Source organism: Dysidea avara, chromosome 12 (genome assembly GCF_963678975.1).
Source record: "Dysidea avara chromosome 12, odDysAvar1.4, whole genome shotgun sequence".
In the NCBI taxonomy this organism is placed as follows: Eukaryota; Metazoa; Porifera; class Demospongiae; order Dictyoceratida; family Dysideidae; genus Dysidea; species Dysidea avara.
This window is the reverse complement of record NC_089283.1, coordinates 18715743-18737286: the sequence shown is the minus strand read 5'-3', so window position 1 is coordinate 18737286 and position 21544 is coordinate 18715743. Positions and strand designations below refer to the sequence as shown.

The 21544-nt window shown below is 36.0% G+C and overlaps 2 protein-coding genes across 4 annotated transcripts in view; both read right to left on the bottom strand.

Annotated features, from left to right (window-relative positions):
- Nucleotides 1–1304: 1304 nt before the first annotated feature.
- Nucleotides 1305–11761, bottom strand: LOC136241890 (chordin-like protein 1). 2 transcript variants are annotated; one of them, XM_066033272.1, is made up of 12 exons: nucleotides 11654–11761; nucleotides 5552–5631; nucleotides 4981–5075; nucleotides 4759–4901; nucleotides 3125–3227; nucleotides 2799–2923; nucleotides 2483–2591; nucleotides 2396–2422; nucleotides 2246–2349; nucleotides 2085–2196; nucleotides 1749–2042; nucleotides 1305–1630 (listed from the first exon to the last, which is right to left on the bottom strand). In XM_066033272.1, the coding sequence occupies exons 3-12, from the start codon at nucleotides 5024–5026 to the stop codon at nucleotides 1488–1490; spliced, it is 1206 nt and encodes a 401-aa protein (XP_065889344.1). In that variant the 5' UTR covers nucleotides 5027–5075; nucleotides 5552–5631; nucleotides 11654–11761; the 3' UTR covers nucleotides 1305–1487. The 2 variants fall into 2 exon arrangements, with proteins under 2 accessions (XP_065889344.1, XP_065889345.1); XM_066033273.1 differs by having other exon boundaries at nucleotides 1307–1630; nucleotides 1749–2024.
- A 2841-nt stretch (nucleotides 11762–14602) lies between these two features.
- LOC136241884 (uncharacterized) overlaps nucleotides 14603–21544 on the bottom strand; it is a 28909-nt gene continuing 21967 nt past the window's right edge. For both annotated transcript variants that reach the window (XM_066033267.1, XM_066033268.1), the window contains 7 exons: nucleotides 20756–21052; nucleotides 20413–20469; nucleotides 19083–19133; nucleotides 18932–19003; nucleotides 18640–18724; nucleotides 15892–15937; nucleotides 14603–15525 (listed from right to left, as the gene is read on the bottom strand). In XM_066033267.1, coding sequence (XP_065889339.1) covers nucleotides 14665–15525; nucleotides 15892–15937; nucleotides 18640–18724; nucleotides 18932–19003; nucleotides 19083–19133; nucleotides 20413–20469; nucleotides 20756–21052 — 1469 coding nt within the window. In that variant the 3' untranslated portion in view covers nucleotides 14603–14664. The remainder of the gene's footprint in view (nucleotides 15526–15891; nucleotides 15938–18639; nucleotides 18725–18931; nucleotides 19004–19082; nucleotides 19134–20412; nucleotides 20470–20755; nucleotides 21053–21544) is intronic.

The window sequence follows — 21544 nt, the reverse complement described above, 5'->3', positions numbered from 1 at the left end:
GCGGTTTGCCTAGTAGGTGTTAAAACTAATACTTTTTTATTACGAAGTGTATATTTAGCCGGTACCGGTTTGCAAGCACTAACGGCTATTGTGCCGGCACTAGTAGGTTGCCCCGAGCATTCAACTTTAGGGCATGCGTCTAGTAGGTTGCCCCGAGCATTCAACTTTAGGGGATGCGAAAAGTAGTTCCTTAGCGTTAGGGGTAGGCTAGGGTTCAGCTTTGGTTTCTTCTTCACTCTTGTTATATATAGAAGTCACTTCAGTCGGATGTTTATAACGTAGAAACTAAATAATATGACTAGCTGCAGCACCGGTGGTATAATCGTTACAAACATTGCTTATGAGTACGGATGCCCGGGTTCGAACCCTCGCTTAGACAACGTTTTTTTTCGCTTTCTTAGTTTTTTTGTGCAAGTTTTTTTTTAATGCACGTAACATTCTAAGTATTATACCCTCCACTGCCGGCAAAATAGCCGGCAAAACAATGTAACCGGTACCGGCTCTATATAACCTGCCTTTTTATTACTAAAAATCAATCGCGTAATTGTGACACAGCTTGGGTTTTGTGTCATATCTCCGTGGTCTTAATCTCGATTCCTTTCAAACCACCAAAAGGCACTCCTACGATAGTTACTCCATCTACATAGCAATTTTCAGCTCATTCCATGAAACGGTTTACCCTGTAGGCGTGACAACAAATCGATCTTGTTTTACGCGAATAATTGGTCATAACGCCTAAACCATTCATCGGATTTGCACCAAATTTGATGCTAGGATGCGCCTTTGGACTCCCTTTTTGTGTGCCAAATTTCAAGGCGATCGGAGTACGCGTTTGCGTTTTATAGCAATTTTTGCAAGTGTGCGAAAAGGCGAAGAAGAAAAAAAAAATGAAGAAAAAAAACGAAACTTTGGCCGCTCATATCTCGGAAATGGCTTGCGTGATTTCCTTCAAATTTGGAATGTAGACTCCCCTAGCTGGCGGACAACTCTGCAGCAAATTTGGTTTCAATCGGATAAGCTATCACCGAGATACAAATGTGTGAAAATGACGTTTTCTTTCTTCCTGTCAATATACTCACGGTGTGGCGCGCCGGCTTCTTGGGCCGCACGACACACTATCGTGTGTCTTGACCGCACGACACACTATCATGTGTCTTGATATAGATATGCACACAACTGTTTGTCACTTTCCACTACTTTTCTATGGTGCAGTGTATTTGAAGAAATGTGCTGCACACAAATTTTGAGGATGTTCACAGATAAATAGATGAGATTTTGCAATGTTATTTTGACAATCGCTCATTTTCCACCTGAGCTATTTCCCTACAATTGCAAAGAAAATTTTGCACACAAACAAAATACATCTAACAAAAATTACATGAGCATATTATAATGGTAGCTATTCACCAGTGTACTATTATCAAATTGACACATCATTGTACAAAAACGACAACAGTCTAGCTATTATTAGCTAACACCTGCAGTGTTTAATTACATGATTTAGAGTCTCCTTGCTTGTTAGCTGGTTTCAGTATTTTAATAACTTTATCAACACAGCGTTTTTGACATCGAGTAAGATTCTTTCTTCTCCTCACATGGTTAAATCGGTTTTGTAGCATAGTAAGTGAACCTGTAGCACCAAAATAATACAAAACAACATAATGATGTTTTGTGCTATTAAATGTGGCAAATTTTCATAATGAATACTATAAAAATAAATTACTGCATAGATGCTACATTGACCTTACTTTGCATGGCACATCCAATGTATGTAAATCTTTTGTTAATAAAATGATCACTGAAGTATTTTGAAGTATACTGCATTGTGGAGAAGTCAGGTGACCAAATAAATACGTCAACATTCCTTGCAACCATGGACTCTATAGCAATTTGGTCTTCATATCCATCTGCTGATCTGTAGACTTTGTGTAAACATTTGTCCTTGCAAGGCATTGGAGTTGGCGGATCTGGTTGTAACACTGGTGGCTGGTAGGTATCATTTTTCTTGTCCTGTTCAGGTGGCTCTGTAGTATATTGATCAGCTGTATAGTAGACATAATTGCTTATAGTGTTTCATGACTTACTTGGTATTTGTGTACACTTTGGACAACATATAGTCACATCTTCAACCGGATCATCAGCAGTGCATGCCCTCACTTCTGGGCATGGCATTTTTGTACAATCCCTCTTCCCATTCTACACATATGCATTACACACGTGCACATCCTTACAACATAAATATCACCTTGCAAGTGCACAAATAGCAATCCAAAACACCAAATCTGGGATAGTATGGATTCCATGTGTCTCCATCATGATAAATGATGCCATGTTCCTTACATGTTTTGCCTGAAAGTATATAAGTGTGGTTTACTGACCACCATTACATACATACCTTGGCCGGCAGGTCTAGCAATGGTACCTATACACATAAACATTTGGTCAATTCTAATAATGTAAATCAGGAGTGGTTATTGCTTACTTGGTGGACAACTAGGACAGCACTGTTTTGGATCCCATATAAGTTCACTACTTCTACATCTGGGCTTTGGACAAGTCTTTAATATGCTGTCACAAGCAATTTCTCCTTCCTGTCAGTTACACACAGAAAGTCACACACCTCTACAAGATGATGTATTATTGATTACAATCCTTCACAACCTTAAAGTCATATACACTGTACTTTTTGTGAAGCCTATCTAGATCAATTAAGTAGGTTGTGCTACGTGAGGACCTTACAAATGCACCTTATAAGTACTTGAGTACCTGCAGCTGCAACAAGTATGTACCATTCTTACCCAACAATAGCAGACTTCACAGGGATTTGAAGTATTCAGGGATGGGATAACAGTTAAATCTGAATATGCACTTCCACCACGGATGCATTTAGTTGCATACTCATGATCTACAAGGTTCACCACATCTATAAAGGAAATGCGATGTACATAATGCATGCTATTTAAGACTACACTCTGGCTTTTTCTCTATAAGGAAAGCACTTACAAAAAGGAACTTGACACCAAACAATAATGCTACCTTATGAAATGAAATCAACAGTGATACATAATATATTTATGACATGAATAAGTTTCTGAGGTATTATTTGATTAGCTTCATTATTAACCTGAAGTATCACAGCTCTTGCAACACTCTCCTTCCTTCTGGATAACTTTGTGACATTTCAGTTCAGGACATTCAAGCTCCAAACATGTTGCAGTCAACCGTGTCTGATTATTATCAATGTCATCATAAATGAAAGTGACATAATATTAAAAAAAGTATGCAACATTATTATTTTTTAAATTACTCTAATAGATGTTTCTTTTATACCGCACAATCATATTATACTGATTACAAGAAGTATGTAAATTATTGCTGAGAGAAGTAACTAACATATCGTTATGTATGTGAAATGAAATTCATTAAAGTTCCTACACAAACATCCCACTTCTGTACCTGACATAACAAATGTCTAAGTCTACCAAGCCATACAAATATGGGCAGACAAGCATGTAAACAGTAGGTCATAGTCTAAGTCTAGAAGTGTTGTCAGTTGAGTGGTCACCTCACTGGTTAGACTGCACATGCTTCACTAAAGTAATCGTGTCAAGTTCAACTTGACTATAGACATCTAAGCTATACTTTCTAGTCATCTCATTACTTATAAGTGTGTTTGGTCACAAAAGCTGATGCACTATTACAACACTGATGGCAGCATTGAATTTCATTTCCTGGTCTGAGTCAAACACTTATAATAAGAAAACAATGTTATAGAATATGCATTATAAAATTCATACATTGATCACTAGTTACTTTTGACATGTAGTCATTATAATTCAGTTGTCAGTCTGTTGGACAGTAATCATTTGACATTTAGCGCTATTTTAAATATGCACTTGTAGTTCAATTATACTGTCCAGCATGAATACAACTGTACATATAGGGACTGAAAAGGTGTTCCCAGACTGAAGCCCTGCTTAAGCATCAGACATCAATTCCTATTATTAGTTTACTCCTACATATGTTAGTGTGTGTGTGTATCATGTACGTCTCTGCACTAGCTGAAATCCTACCCTGGCTACATTTTCTGTGATTATGACTTTAGTTATAGTATGTTTACGTTGAGCTGAACCCTCAAAAACATTTAATAACTCATGGATGCAATTACACACGATCTTGAAATTTGGCTCATTTGTACTATTGCTTGACCCGCTAAGAAAATTTCAAAATCTTTTTGTTCAAATGTTTGACATAATATTTACGGCCAATCAAAATTTTCTCAATACATTTCCTATGGGGAAGCCATATAAATACAATGCCCATTACAGTCTTTTCCCGAACTTGTAATGGAGCCAAACCATACGTGTCTGTTGTTGACACCTTTGTTGTCACCAATAATTATCTGGTTGGCTGAAATGTTAACTCTGTTGAGAAAAAATCCATTTTTAATTTTTAGTTGTTTTTCAGGATTCAGCTCAACGTGAACATACTATAGTTAGGGATAATAACTGGAAAAATGTATAGGCTGGCAATATATTCATTAACTTTCATTTGTAGCTGTGTACGTGGCTAGCAGAATATAGCAATCCGTTGTCTATTGGGTCTCATATGAATTGCATATACAGTTGAAGACTACACAACCAACTCTGCAGATTCAGCCATAATAATGAAGACTATACACTTAATGCAGTTATCACACAGCAAAGATATTCACTATTGTTCAATAGTACACTACTTAACAACAGTTTATGTGTATACCTCATCACATCTACACTCAACACAATGGTCCTCTTGATTTGATCCATTTATCTGTCTGTAAGGATGGAAAACTTCTCCAGTATCTTTTTCGAAATTTGAACAATTAAGGTTTATGATGTATACATTGTGGCCTTGGGTCCCACCTGCAGATATATGTATACATTACAATCCATGTTAATAGGACAACATATAAAGCAACATTTCTGCACAAGCAAACCTCACCCAGTAGAATGGTAGATAGTAGCAAAAGGCAAATAACTTGCTTCATTCTGGCAATTCAAATTTTACTTCCAACTCTCAGTAAAGTTTTGCTCAAACTGAAGATTTCAGCACAGACATGGTATTTATATGGTTGCTATACTAACCAATGGTCATAACAAATTCTTTGAAGTCCATTAATGGCAGGCTTTCAGTCAACCACAACTGCTTGTTAAAACATTTATATACTACTGTTATATGAAATAAAATCACAAACTACATCACAACTGATTAGTAAACCTGCAGCTACTTGCTGCTACATAGTATTGGGCTACCTATAGCCTGCCAAAAAAGTCACTTTATGGTACTGTTAAAATCTTTAGCATGATAATGATAGTATTCAAGGGCCTACAGGTGAATGATTGTGAACAAACCACATAATATATAATTCAAATTGTGGTACTTCACTTCTTGATAATTTTTATTATTGATGCTTGGTTACAACAATAATGAATATGGTTTGTAAAATGTTTTTATGTAGTATACACATGTAGCATTCCATAGCAAAATTAGTGATGTCTTGAACATGCCATACCTTATAAGACGAGTATCTTTCTTGTCTTGCGTAAGTTTAATGCTATTGAACTGGACACAGCTCCCACACTCTAATGTCATCTGTTATCAAGTTAGAACAGAATGTCAATGCTAAACTATGGTATATAATTTTAATGATTATAATTAAGAAGTGACAATTTGACAACGTGACTTCTCATTTAGTAAACAATATTCACACAATCTTTGCATGCTTGTTTCTTGTCTAATTGGATTTGTTAATAGCCAGTTTGGAGATTTATATAGCTACATATGGTTTTGTAAAGGATCCCCTCACTATAGTATGTTTGAAAAGTGATTTTGTGATGCTTTAATAAACAAAGTGCTCCATATTCTGCTATAGAATTAAAAGCATGAATAGTTGCAGTACAGTGTTGCAATTACATTGTATTGATTCTGGTTCGTAGCTTCAAGTGTTTAAAAAATTTTTATGGAAACAGCGTAACTGAATAATTCTTTTCAATTTCAACCATCATTAAACACAAGTGTATCAATTAACTAGTACCACAATAATGGATTGTTCAATGTGTCATATCCAATCATAATATAGTAAATCTACATCATTTAACGAAATTGAAAGCCAGTAAGATACATCATTACTGTACGCCAGCCACTACAGATGGACATAAATACTTAAAGGATAGGTGCAGAAACAATATATGCTATCATGGTAAGCATAGAAACTAAAATTATATGTAATACTATCATTAGTAGTCCAATAATACAAGCACACGGCTTCTAAGCAAGATTAGTTATGAGTATATAATGATGCAACCGAGCTTGTATAATATGCTGTAACTTTACTTAAACGGGTTTGTATTTTAGTGACCACTATGTGAGAGAAGGTTATGCAGGGCTTTGTTGTACCACCTGTGGGTAATTTTCTCACAGTGGGTTATATAGGTAGCCATCTATATGCTTATTAGAGAATTTAGTACCCTAAAATACCTCCAGAGGAGTAACACAATCACACTCATACTAATATATACGTACAAAATATTATTGTCATATCAGCCTTGTAGTTACTCGGTAACATGTGCATGCAACATATGGTTATGAGTTCATTTCAACATGTATGTATATACTTGTATGTATTTACTCATAATTACGTGTGCTTAGTTTGATGTTGCATTTGAGCAGTCTGTTCAAGTGTAGTTATGCACTATGGGCTATTGCATATAGTACTAACACATAGGGTTCAAAAATTGTCTTAATATCTGTACTGTATTTCTGCGTATGCATTTCACATAGGAGCATGTAAGTACCCTAACTAACTTGAAATATATAGTACAATATGTTAATATGGCACATGCAGTCTAAGAGCACAAAGTTGTGGGGTGATATTGTAAATGAATAATGTACAAGTTTTACAGTTAGCTTATCATTCACTAGACTACAATGTATGGTGCCGGGTTTCCTTTTAATTTCTGAGAAATTATGAAACCTAGACATCTGTTTAAAATGCAATGGACATATTTACCATAGAATTATGGCTAAATGAGCGGTAGCTATAGCTATACGGCTTGTTCAATTACACTGATGTAATTGTGGTAATTATATTAGGACAGATAGCACAAGCACATTTGGGAATTAAGTTTTGTGGCCAAAAACCAATATAAATATTCTTTAAGGCAAAATCCATTTTTGAACAAAAGTTGACCACTTCAAAATGTTTTGAACACCCTAAGGTCCCTATTTTCACTGGCTCATTATACAGGCTGAACTCATATAACTCATGATCAACTCTTGAGTGGAAGCATGGGGTGCCCATGTGTATATATCTGTAAAAACAAAAATTTAAAATACTTATGACCAAATTTGCAAAAGTAGTCTTCCATGGACATCAGATTTACCAACTTTCACACAACTCGTAACTTTAGATGGAAATGAGCTATTGACTTGAATACTGGTCAGAAGTGAGCATCAATCGACATAGCTTAATGCACCAAGAAATCAAAATTTCACATTTGTATAGCTATGTTTCTTCAATTTTAAGCTTGTAAAATTGGACGTGTGTGAAGACATCTTTTTCAAATCTGGTTATGAATAATCATAGGACAGTATATATGGGGTGCCGTTTATACCAAAATTGTGTAAAAATGCCTTATTTATAAACTATAACCATACTTTATAAATCAATGCACTACTTTATAAATCATACAAATATACTTTATAAATCATATGTATGATTTATAAATGATATACATAATTTATAAATCATTGACATACTTTATAAACTATGGCATTGATTTATATAAATTATACATGTGATTTGTAAACTATATCATTTATTTGTAAAGTATAAACACTGATTTATAAATTATAATATTATCAATGCACTATTTTATAAATCATATGTATAGTTTATACATGATTTATGAATCAATAACATACTTTCTAAATCACACATGTATAATTATCATTATGATTTATAAATTGCACACATCAGATTAATAAATCATAACAAATCGTCATCACAAGTCACTTAGTTTGGTTATTTTTGTATTTTATAAATCATTGTCGTACTTTACAAATTTAACACATATGATATATAAATCAATAGTATGATTTAGTAGCCATACGTTGTTGTTTAGTATCAATAGTTAGAATTCTACTTAGATGTGCATCAAATGGAAAGCATTTGTGGCATGTGATCCAGCACAGGATTCAGCAAACTTAGCACAAGCTTTGGCAGCTATTGTGAACACTTGCACTAGTGAGAGCAGCCCGGAAGAGTGGAGTATCCCCATTACCAATTCCCCTGTCATTGATGTGGTTAACTCCGGCCTGCCAGTGGTTCCACCAATTATGCTACTGTTGCCACTGGCTGGCTTGAGCCCAAATCCTACACCGTTATGGTTGTGAAGTGGGTATAAGTGGCCAGCAGCAGTGGTATTATTGGTGGAACCACTGGTTAACCCCAATGATGACAGGGGAATTGGTAATGGTGATACTCCACTCTTCCGGGCTGCTCTCACTAGTGCAAGTGTTCACAATAGCTGCCAAAGCTTGTACTAAGTTTGCTGAATCCTGTGCTGGATCACATTCCACAAATCTTTTCCATTTGATGCACATTTAAGTAGAATTCTAACTATTGATACTAAACAACAACGTATGGCTACTAAATCATACTATTGATTTATATATCATATGTGTTAAATTTGTAAAGTACGACAATGATTTATAAAATACAAAAATAACCAAACTAAGTGACTTGTGATGATGATTTGTAATCAGTGATTTATTAATCTGATGTGTGCAGTTTATAAATCATAATGATGATTTATAAATTATACATGTGTGGTTTATAAAGTATGTTATTGATTCATAAATCATGTGTATGATTTATAAACTATATACATGATTTATAAAGTAGTGCATTGACATATTATAATTTATAAATCAGTGTTTATACTTTACAAATAAGTGTTATAGTTTACAAATCACATGTATAATTTATATAAATCAATGTTATAGTTTATAAAGTATGTCAATGATTTATAAATTATGTATATCATTTATAAATTGTACATATGATTTATAAAGTATATTTGTATGATTTATAAAGTAATGCATTGATTTATAAAGTATGGTTATAGTTTATAAATAAGGCATTTTTGCACAATTTTGGTACAAGCGGCACCCCATAATATGTATATAGTGTTAATAACAAAGTAATTTATTATATTGTAGTATTGCATCAATGGTACAATTATATAATGAAGGGCTTTATGTACAAGACCTTTAATCACCCTATATATATATATAAAATGTAGGTCCTGTGGAACAAATGTATAACAACTGGTATTCATAAAACCTTTTGACAGTGTAGTGGCAAAACCCAAAAAATGTGCACTTTTTCTGAAACTTTCCACATAAGTACTCATGACATGTATTTTTGATATAGTGTCATCACAGATTTGACCTTTGGTGACCTTTATGACCATTTTGTGCAGAAAATTAACCATTCATATCTTTTCACTCACTGAGGCATTAATTAACTTTCTATAACATGGTACCAAAGTAATAGTCTTGTTGAAAGGAACAACTTAAAGTCAATACTGTAGGTGATTTCATTCCAAAGTTATGATCTTTTATATTACACATAAATTTCTATTAATTTACCAGCCTGTAATTTATACCCCAAGGGCAGATAAATTAATTTTAAAGAATTTGGTGGCTAATAAAAGTGATCACCTGTTGACTTCAAATAAAACCATGTTGTTAATGCCTCAGGGAGTTTAAGACACAAAATATAATAATTAATTGTCTATAGAACAATGTCCATAATGATCACCAAAGATTGAATCTCTGATAACACTATTTCACGAAAAATTGCACAATTTTGGCTATATGCTAATTTAAAGTGTAGTTGTGTAATATTACGGATTGCAGCTGCATATATGTACATGTAGTGGCCTACTACAATGCCACCTAGCGGCTACACAGAAATGTAGTGGTCATCAATATGTGTAACATAAAGCATGCATACACACAACTCGATTAGTCAAATCAAACAAATCAAAGGAGATCAACAGTATAGTTGAATATGCATTCAGACAGGTAATTACAATAAAATTGCATATGCATTGATGCTAGTGACTTTGATGGGGTACCATTAGGGGTAGTTCAAAGGAAAACTCTGGGAGTAACTACATGGTGGTTAATCCTTATGAATGTTGGCTAATTCCCGGCAGACAGATCAAATAACTTTATAAGTCTTGTTGCTTGGACACATTCTGTGTGATGGTGCGTTATGTCACTTATGTGTCATGACTACAGAACAATGACACAGATTCTTTCAGCTGTTGTCATGACTAACTAAGACATACACAGTAGGACCTTATTGGTTTTATAAACTAAAAATATTGTTGGGTGATGGTACAGTTAAGGTTATGTAGGACACTGTAACTATACTTAACAGGTACAATAGTGAAACTACACTAATACTAAGGTCACACATGAAACCAAACATTATAGCCTTGATAACAAGGTTGTCTTTTTAAAGCATCCATGTGACCTTAGCCTTGTTTTGTGACGTGTGTGTGTTTGTGTGTGTGCGTGTGTGTGTGCGTGCGTGTGCATGTGTGTGTGTGCATGTGTAGTGTGTGTTATTTGAGTTACTATTCCACTGGGGTTAAACACAAGAAGTTTGACACTAAAACTGCCGAAAATTAATTTTCTATATAGTGGCAATGGCAAATCATGAATTGACATGTACATATGTAATAAAAGTGTCTATAGAAGGCATGTACAGTGTTCACACATTTTAAACTTCAAATCTATCTTAGCACTATGGATAATGTGGAGGTAAAAGTAGACTTTGTTTGTACATATGTGCAGAAAAGCCATGTTTCTCAGCCATCTCTTACCAGCTATATATTATTGCAGGCACACCACACACCACACACACACCACACACACACGTTACACACACTACACACACACACACACACACACACACTACACACACACACACACACACACACACACACACACACACACACACACACACACACACACACACTACACACATGTTACACACACTACACACACACACGCACATGCTGCACACACACACACACACACACACACACACACACACACACACACACACACACACACCACACACACACACACACACACACACTACACACACGCGCACACACACATTCTCACAGACTACAAATGTAAGTATCCATATGCTAACACAGATTGAAATTTGCCATATAGCTAGCTACATTTAGTTTTTATTGTTAATCATAGCCACTCAGACAGACAAAGAAGTTCTAGTTATAACCTTCAACACACTAACTGGATGTGCATGGCTCACCACTAACTACCAATAATTACTTAACTCTATACCGAATAGCCTATCAACATTATTATGTTGAATACAAAACACAGGAGTTATGATTTACAGGTTGCCACATGAACAGGATTTGATTATCAATTTGTGTTATAAAGTAGAACAGCAGTGTAACATGCTGCAAAGCAATAAAAAATCAGTATAATATAATAAATGGTAGTAAAGATATTTATAATCATTCTATACATGTACCATGAGATGATTATACAAGCTTACCTAAAGTGACATAACTTCTATATTTTTCCCTACATCGTTGGTACCACTGACAGAAATGTTGGCTTTTAATTTTAAATCACACACTTTAGTGAAATGTGCAATAGTTAGTAATCGCTTGTTAAAGTATGGTATTACAGGATGGCGCCAACTTGCTTATTTAATTAAATGACAAATTGTGGGTGAATGGAATACTAATTAGGTGGTCTTAATGTTACCACTTTGCACCTGCCTTGCACCTGCCTTGCACCTGCCTTGCACCTGCCTTGCACCTGCCTTGCACCTGCCTTGCACCTGCCTTATTAGAGGGACTGTAAACACAAATTTGTAGAAATTATGCTGTTGTTCCATTAGTGGTCTCCACAGGCTTATCAAATAAATTTTCATGGCAGTTTTTAGTAAGCATTATTAAGATAGTAATAGCAATTCATAAAGTGAAACCTCTAATCTAATACTTCTAAATCTCACATTGTTTGTTGTGCCAAGAAGACTTTCTTTATGTAATACTGACTTGACATCCTGAGCATCAGATTATGAACATTTCACTGTATGGGTGTGACAACTCAGCAAATAATTATACTGCTGAAACTTATGTAGTTGGAGATTTGCCATTATTAAAATGTCAGGTTGTATGACTTTGTATTAAGAACATTCATGTCTTGCAAGTATGCGTATATGTATGTAAAAATCGTAAGCACATACGTTTTCCCAGAAGCCAGTGAATGGGTGTGGATACGCACAGACAAAACAAACACAATTATACAACAGGTAAAATTGTACTACGTATTTGTACAAGTACAGCGATCACATCAACACCCCATTACTATTACCAATAACCATGCCAAACAGTTGTAAGACATGAAAAATGTCATTTTAATGCAAAGCATCGATACACTTATGTACTTGTAATAATGATGTAACTGGCAGTTTGTTACAAATTGGATAGCATACGTACACACTGGCACCATCATAGTAATTATGCATAATTTCTAAAAAGCGGAAATTTTACACTTCACTGCGGCCAGACTAAACTCATTTTTGTCATTTGCATAGTGTGAATGTACAAACATACATGGAATTTCCTTAAGTTGCTAAGCACACATGTTAGGTACATAGTATATTGGCTATAAGGTGAATTTACAAATTAAGATACTCTTTCTACGTATGTGTTAAGCCACTCCAAATGAAGCTGTAGTTTCCCATCCAGATGTTTTAAGATTTGGTGTGGGTGGGAGGCTTATTATCTGTGACTGCTCTATTACAGAGTATCTAAATCCTGAGAGGATTTCAAGGCCAGGAAACTATAGCTTCATTGTGAGTAACGTTCTTTCTATTGCGATGAGAGACATCTTATTTTATTAAGACAATACAACATAAGTAGCTACAGGGGTCTACACTCAGGGGTACCATGCACTGATACCCACAGGGTTTTTAACAATGCAAAATGGGAGTCTTTATAGGAAATTTTCATATAACAGCACAGGAAGTGATTTGGAGAAATAATGGCACTAATAACATTTCAATCCGGGTGTCCAGAGGTGATGTGGATGAGAACAGGAAGCTACACACTCATTTGGAGTGGTCTTATGAAGCATGTGGCATTGAAATTTGCATAATTAGCAGCAGTAGCCAGCAGCAGCAGCCAACAGTAGCAGCCAGCAGCAGCCAGCAGTAGCAGCCAACAGCAGCCAGCAGCAGCAGTAGCAGCCATGCCAGCAGTAGCAGCCATGCCAGCAGCAGCAGCAGCAGCAGCAGCAGCAGCAGCAGCAGCAGCAGCAGCAGCAGCAGCAGCAGCAGCAGCAGCAGCAGCAGCAGCAGCAGCAGCAGCAGCAGCAGCAGCAGCAGCAGCAGCAGCAGCAGCAGCAGCAGCAGCAGCAGCAGCAGCAGCAGCAGCAGCAGCAGCAGCAGCAGCAGCAGCAGCAGCAGCCAGCAGCCGGCCTAGGAGGAGAAGAAGAAGCAGAATTCGACGTAGTAGCAGCAATACATCTACTAATTATTACGCTGTAGGTGGATCTCGAAAATATTGGGTAGAGGCACTGAAACTAAAACTTAAGGGATCACGTGTTCTATACATATATCTCGTGACTGTCACTCAATCGTAAGCTACAGTATATAGGAAGACCACATACTCCACGGGGCTTTAATTTCTGCACGAGCATAATTGGGGAACTTTTGGAGAATTGTTTTCCTCATGCATAGTACAAGATATATAAATTATTCAAGAATTGTTGGAAAGCATGTACATCCTGTATTATAGTTTTAGACTTTTAAAATCAAATTACCGCGTAATTCGCTTTATTCTCGTGCAAAAAATTTTGGCTTAAATATTTTCGTATGATTTACGTGAATGACTGCTCTATTAGAGTAGTTCGATATTGTATAAAACTTTCCATGCAAGAAATTTTTTGCATACGAAAATTATTTTACGACAAAAAAAGAAAAAAACAAATTACGGTACAAGAATGGGAGTGCAGAATACAAAATGTATCATGCTTCTGCTAGTATTAAATGTACGTCCATTTACATGTACTTGTCATTATATCAGAATACAAATAGACACCAGTCCCAGTATATATTACACAATACACACACAGTTCAGATTCATATAACAACTGCAGGAGATGGCTATCTAGACTAGTTAAAAAGGCCATTGGGAAACTTGTAAATGGAGATGGAACTGGATGTAAAACTGATGGAATGCTATAGTATGCTACATCACAGAATAAAACTTATAATTATTATGCATGCAATATGTAGTGTACATACTCAGAGTATCTATATACGTATGTCGATGTGTTATGTCACAATGCAATCCATTTCAGTTTTCCATGTGAACCACAAGACTAAAGCAGAACGAAAGTACAAATGCAAACTTCTTAATTCAAGCCAAACCAAAATTACCCCCTTTCTCCTTCTGTTTTTAGGCTATATGCTATATATAGTTTTTACTACTTCAAGTCACAAACATTTTTATAATGGATTTACATAATATATTATACATGTATAAAATTATGTTATGACATATTCACAATTGTACTTTTGTGTTGCAATGCTACATTGTGATCAACATAATCTCCGAAAGGCAATGACTGGTCACTGTGATGTGAAGTAGGAGATGTAGGAGAAGTGACATTGGGAAGGTATGAAGTAGTTTTATCGATGGAATGTATTTCACTACTACAAGAAGTATAGCCTCCATCAGGAGGAGGGATAGGACTATCACTCAAGTACGAGCCTGTGTAAACGCCAGTATCTTCACTTGCTGGGATGTATGGCATATCACAATCATCTTTGGACTCCTTTGCCACCTCAAGTCTAGCCTCACCTGCAGATTCTAGAGGAACAGTCATTGAAAGATCTTTGTTTGACAGTGAAGCAGTTTTTGTATTATCATAGTCGGCATAGTAACCTCTGTCTAAACCTGAAGTGGTTGTATCATAGTCTGCACTTTCAAGCTCAACATTATGTTTACACTTGGAGGTGCCTTGAGTGGTGTCTTCACAATAGTAATCCCCAAGGGCTCCTTGAAAATCCCTATCACTCATAGTTGAACTATTAACACTATAACGATTATTGCTTGAATCAAAAGCAACGCTTTCTGAAAGATATGGGTCTTTGGTAGTTAACATTTCTGTGTGATAGCATTTCTTCACTTCTCTGACTTTAGTAGGATTTCCCTTGCTGCCATATACAAGATTCAACATATCATCATTTGTCATTTCACCAGAGCGTATCGAAGCACATTCTTCATCAATTTTAGGCATTTGTACATCTTTAATCCAGTGTAATACTTTCTCATTGCCAAGATATTCACATGTGCTCGGTGCCTCTTTGCCAATTACCGAATAATCAGTATCATCATCAAATGGCGGTACCTATACAAATATACACAATATAATACACAAACATTGCATGTTCTGAAATGGCAATGTAACTACGTAGGAATATAAATCACTTGAAAAGTAATGCAGTAAACATACGCTAGCATGTCACCTTAAATGGGAATAACAATGTTTGTGGAAACTATTTTAATCTTTTCAATTAGTCAGTGCTATATATGTAGATGGTGGAGTATTGAACCCTGTTCTTATTTTGACAAAAATCAGTAGACAATGTGGGTAACACATGACTGCACCACTATGGTGGCAAGCTTTGTCTTTGTCAAAGACCTTTGGATAATTTCTATCCCTGATTCATTTCACTACATTTAATTATTAATTATTTCACAAATGTTCTCTTACTGTGTTTTCTCCACGTTTATGAGGACTCCATTTGACTTTTAGACTTCTAATGCAAGCAAAACACAACACATTAGATCTAACATAACTCAAAGTAGAGCAAACATTTAGGTATAAATCTCAGAAACATGCCATCTTTTGAAATATAATTTAAGTAACACAATAACAGAAGGTTATTTTTTCAGAAGCTTTTTATACCAAATGTATCAAGACACATGGTAGTGTGTCATGCAGACAAGAAAGCTGGCACCACGCTGTGTGTACATTGACAGGAAGAAAGAAAATGTGATTTTCATACATGCATAGCTTTATGATCCCTTCTCCAAAGCACATCTTTGTTTTTCTTCTCAAGGGGTCTATTCTTTTCACACAAAGGAGCGTATAAAGGTGAATTAACATATTACTGTAGGTATGCAGTAAATATTCACAGTACTATGGACATTTATTCACATAAGAAGATCAAACTCTGCCACAGCTACAGGGTAAACTGCTACTAGAAATACCTTCAAATTTGTACATAGGCTAGCCATCAAAGCAGTGTCTTTTGATGGTTGAAAAACAAAGGAGTAAAAGCTACAGAGTTACAAAGCAACCAAACAACTGTAAAATCATGAGGTTGAGAAGGGTAAAAGAGTGCATGAAAAATGTCAGAAAATTTACCAGAGTTTGAAGCAGGGACTTTCCTACTGAGCACCCAAATCCTTAACCACTGAGCCACTGCTATCATGGTTCTTAATTTCTACTTTATAATTGAGGCAGCCAAATTCTCAGAGACTGCTAGCCAAATTGCCGAATCACGTCATACTAACCATCCAATACACAGAACTACTTAGTAACCATATATCTAAATACCTGCCATAAATTAAGGAGGTCGACTATAGTCCTGGGCGATACTGAAAATAATGCTATTTGATATATTGACAAGCTTATATTCACGATATGATTAAATATTGAGTATAATTAAATTTGTCAAGCAGTGAGACTAGTGACATCACATAACACATTATTGCATCATATTATATCATAGAATGTGAAATGGTGCCAGACAACAGCTGGAATTTTCCCATAACCGAATTGCCTTTCCTTGTAGGTATATAGCAAGTGCAAGAAACACAACCATTAGCCAGATTTAATTAGGCAATATAGGCGATATTGGCGATTATATTGTCTAGATGATATTATTATGGTTCTATAATTTACCTCGATACAATATATTCAATATTGCGATATTGCCAATATACTGAAATATTTCCCAGCTCTAGTCGACCATGTTGTTTTTGTTTACATAACAGTAACTGAAATGAAGTTATCAAAAAGCAAAGTCTGAGTTTTGGTAAAAACTAGCCCAAACAAACAACAGAGTCCCAACTAACTTACTACACACCACAGTTTACTTGCAGTTCATATTAAGTGCTATCCCACTAGGGACCTATGAGAAGGCTAGGCCTGTGAATACAGGGAGTTAGAAACATGTAACTAAAACTGAAAAAATTCCCAGACCCAACAGTGACTTGATCCCCCGCAACATGCAATCTAGGCATGCGCCAAGGGAGCCACAACAGCTGGGATCTGAGATCTTCTCTGTATTCTTAAACATTGACTTCTTGCCATCAAAAGTTTTCTATTAAGCACTATTCCACTAGGGATCAGTTCAATCCAATAATTATTATATATTCCACAGCTGTTTTCTTCACGACTTGTCCCATTTTTGCTGTTACACATGCGTATATGCACTCACGTCCACCATGCCAAATCTGGAATAAACCAGCTGACTGTTGAGTTCACCATCGATGTACATGTATAACACTTTCTTTATTATCAACGAATACTTTTCAACTTGAAAACAGTTTAACTCACCTATTATGAAAGGTTATACTTTCACTGTTACATAACAAACACGCACTAGTCTGGGGAGGATCCAGTTATCCCAGAAATGGGATTTCTATGGGCATGTCCGCTTCAGCACTAGCGCATCTTGCTATGAAATACATTATACAAGAGCAAGGCAAAGTTTTATTTTATGGGTGAGTTATGCTGCCATATGGTGGCAGTGGCAGTGCATTCTATTAGAAATCCTCAAAAAATGTGTATTCTATTAGAGTTCTACAACAATATTAATAGTCCCTACAATACAATTTTAACTCCTGGCTTCAATAACCATTTGTGTCTGTAGATAAGTAGAAATATGGTAAAATCAAACTCTAGGCTGGCCTTGGGGCCATATAGAGTACAAAAAGAAATTAAATCCACGCAAAACAGCCAAGTGGTGAAAAGGTTCAACCTGGGTGAAAACGTTGCAAAATCAAAGGTGGCAGGCAAGAAATGGCTGCAATGATGTAATGCTAATATCCATTGATGTTACAGGTGGGTGGGCTGCTTCCCAGTTGCCAGGTCTTTATGTAATTACCAGTGGGGTGGACTAAAGTTTCTTGCTCAAGGAAACAACAGCAACTGGCACAACTGGGCATCAAACCTGGAACGTTTTGAATACCAGGCTGGCACTCTAACTACACTTGACTATACTGCCTCATACCATCACACATACACACACACACATACACACACACACTACACACACACTATACACACACACACACACACACACACTACACACACACACACACACACACACACACACACACACACACACACTACACACACACACACACACACACACACACACACACACACGCACGCGCGACAAGTGCACGACATTTACATGACAACCCACACACATGCATACATATATACCTTCTCTTCTTGTAGATAAAATATCCAAGGATAGCTAATATGAATGTGAGTACAATCACAGCAGCAATAGATGATATAGCAATTGCTGAAAGGGAAGTGGTATAGTTATGTCAAATATGGGAGCAAAACAACATTTTTTCATTTATACGTACGTTACTATTCCAAATGTACACGTCATATTTAGTAATTTGTGCATGTGTATGGACTTATGAGCAGTAAACAGGTTAGACATTCGGTTATCCAGTATAGAATTATTGACATCTGTTGCAACTTCAAATATAAACACACATACCTGTAGAGGAGGAAGATGCCCCCGGGGAAGATGCTCCTGGTACACTTGTAGGGGTTGTAACTGGAACCACATCTAGAGTACAGTGTTACATGTTTCACTAACTTAGGTGTTTGGTTATATAGACATCTGTTTCAATGGCTCAAACACATACCTGTAGAGGAGGCTCCGGGTGTACTTGTAGGTGTCATAACTGGAACCACATCTAGGGTACAGTATTACACATTTTAACAGCCAAGACATTCACTTATCATACAGTATGGTAGTGCTGCATATTAGGGATCATGAAGAACTGGGCTTTTCCAGTCAAAATTATCACCTTAAAACTACCCTTCATGACAGCTTCGCAGCATTGGTTAGGCAGAGCCAAGCCCAAAAATGTCTTCAGACCAATCCCAAACCCTTCCAAAAAGTTTCTATGAAATTAAAAAAAAAATTAAACAGAATTTTATGCCGACTGACTGGCTGACTGACTAATTTAAGACTCAAGGCTGCCCAGGTCCAGTCATGGATTTTTTTCTCCTTACCCACCTTTTCAAACACACTTTATGTGTCAACTTTAAACAGGCTGTAGGACCAGGTGTCTTACAGACCTTCAGCACTTGTGCTGTAAGGCCTTAATAAATAAATTAACAAACTAACTGATGCAACCAAACATAACTCGAAAACGGATAAGGCTATATATTGGGTTGATTTCTTCACTGTTCAATGTCACTTTTTGTCCTGAGATGTGCCTTTTTGCAAACTGCAGTATGTACAATACACGCATCATGGATGTTACTCCTTTGTGTCCCAGTTCTTTTCGCTGACAGTCTATTTGTGATAGCACAATGCAACTTCACTGTGGCTGTGTTGGCTATTATGCTTATCACCCATATTTTCCGTACCAACTGGATTGATTGCAGAGACGTTTCTCATAATAATATGCTGTTCTTCATTTGCAATGCTGTGTAACAACTGAAAACAAACTGTAATCGCCACAATTATGTAATTGATTGTTGGGACACATATTCTGACACAAAACCACTTTTAGGGCATGCCTGGTGCATTCTTTCTTTAGCGCAGTATATGTGGGTTCATGCATTTGTCATAATTATGGTAAACAAACAGTGGTAGGAAAAATTAGGAATTTTAAGTTGAATTAGGGATAAAAAAACAGAAGTGAAACAAGGGAACAACTAAAAAGTGGTGAAACAAGATAGGTTGCCTATACCTGCAGATATACTAGTGGACATTTAACCCCTAATTCAGCAGTCATGGATATAGACTGAAGTTTAGGGATTTAAAGCCTACTATTATATCTGCAGGTATAGACAACCTTCCTTGTTTCACCACTTTTTAGCTATTCCATGTTTCACTGCTTTTTTTTCTTTTTCTTACTGTCCTTCTTTCTTTGATTCCTAATTCTAATTCCCAATTTCCTTCTACTTGTCCAGTATAGAAATCTAGACAACTGTTGCAGCTTCAAATATCAACACACGTACCTGTAGAGGAGGAGGAGGCTCCAGGTGTACTTGTAGGTGTTGTAACTGGAGCCACATCTAGGGTAGAGTGTTTCATAATTATTTTAAATGTACAATACAAAATGGTAGGAAAGATTGGCAAAGAAAACATCGTGTGACTATGAACCACGTAATGGATGCATTTCATGTACACACTGTACTGTATAATATCTAGTATTGTTAAAAAGTTAGTTTCAAGTGAGGATTTAAGCAGCAAAACACACTTCAGATGTCAACTATCAAATCTTGACAAAGTACGTAAATCATAGGATCTTATACTGATCCAATTACTACACAGCCACAACAAAATTAATGTATAACTTACAGATAAATGTGTCAGTAGCACTGACTACTGAGAATCCATTGATATTGACAGAACATTGATATGTTCTATTATCTTGTACTATTCCACTATCGTTGTATATACTCCTGTATACTGAGTAATTGTCTACAGTTTCCCCTGATACATTATTGACTCTTTCAACTTCTTTGTCATTGGTAATCCACACAATGTCCACACTACTAGTGATACCTTTCACTGTAGTTACATTACATTCTAATAATAGTGGATCACCCACTTGTTGATTGTTGAGAGCAGTCACAATTACATTAGGAGTGGGAACTAGAGAAATAAGAAGTAAGAAATAAATGTAGTCTGTATACGCATTTGTGGATAGCTATTATCAAAACTTGCCACGATTCTAGAAATTGTATGCTGAAGTGTGTACTGTACATAGCTTGGCTTAGGTATACCTATAAAAATTACAAAAGATGTAGGAGCCGAATAAGAAGGGGAACTCCATAAGTGCAAGTTGCAGATGTAAAGCTAACAAGTAAGAGTGCTAATTTTTACAATGTAATTGAGATATCCTATTATCTAAATATATCTATATTAGCTACCTTTGTGAAGGATGCTGATCTTAAAATTTGTTGAGTGGCGCCAACTTGAAGTAAAACATTTAGTATTTCAATGATTGTTCTATTAGAGTAGTTGACTGTTATGTTTGATTGTCTTAATTTTCCTGTTATGGTTACACTGTAGTTACCTGGTTAAGGAGGGGTGCAGAGAAGATTCTCTGATTTGTACCTCTATAATCTACCCTATTACTAATAA

Excerpts from the sequence above, each read along its gene's own strand:
- LOC136241890 (XM_066033272.1), bottom strand. The coding sequence starts at position 5,026 with ATGAAGCAAGTTATTTGCCTTTTGCTACTATCTACCATTCTACTGG. Across the intron at positions 3,228-4,758 it reads TTGAGTGTAGATGTGATGAG|ACACGGTTGACTGCAACATG; the intron begins GTATACACATAA and ends GATAATAATCAG. Across the intron at positions 1,631-1,748 it reads CATTGGATGTGCCATGCAAA|GTTCACTTACTATGCTACAA; the intron begins GTAAGGTCAATG and ends TTGGTGCTACAG.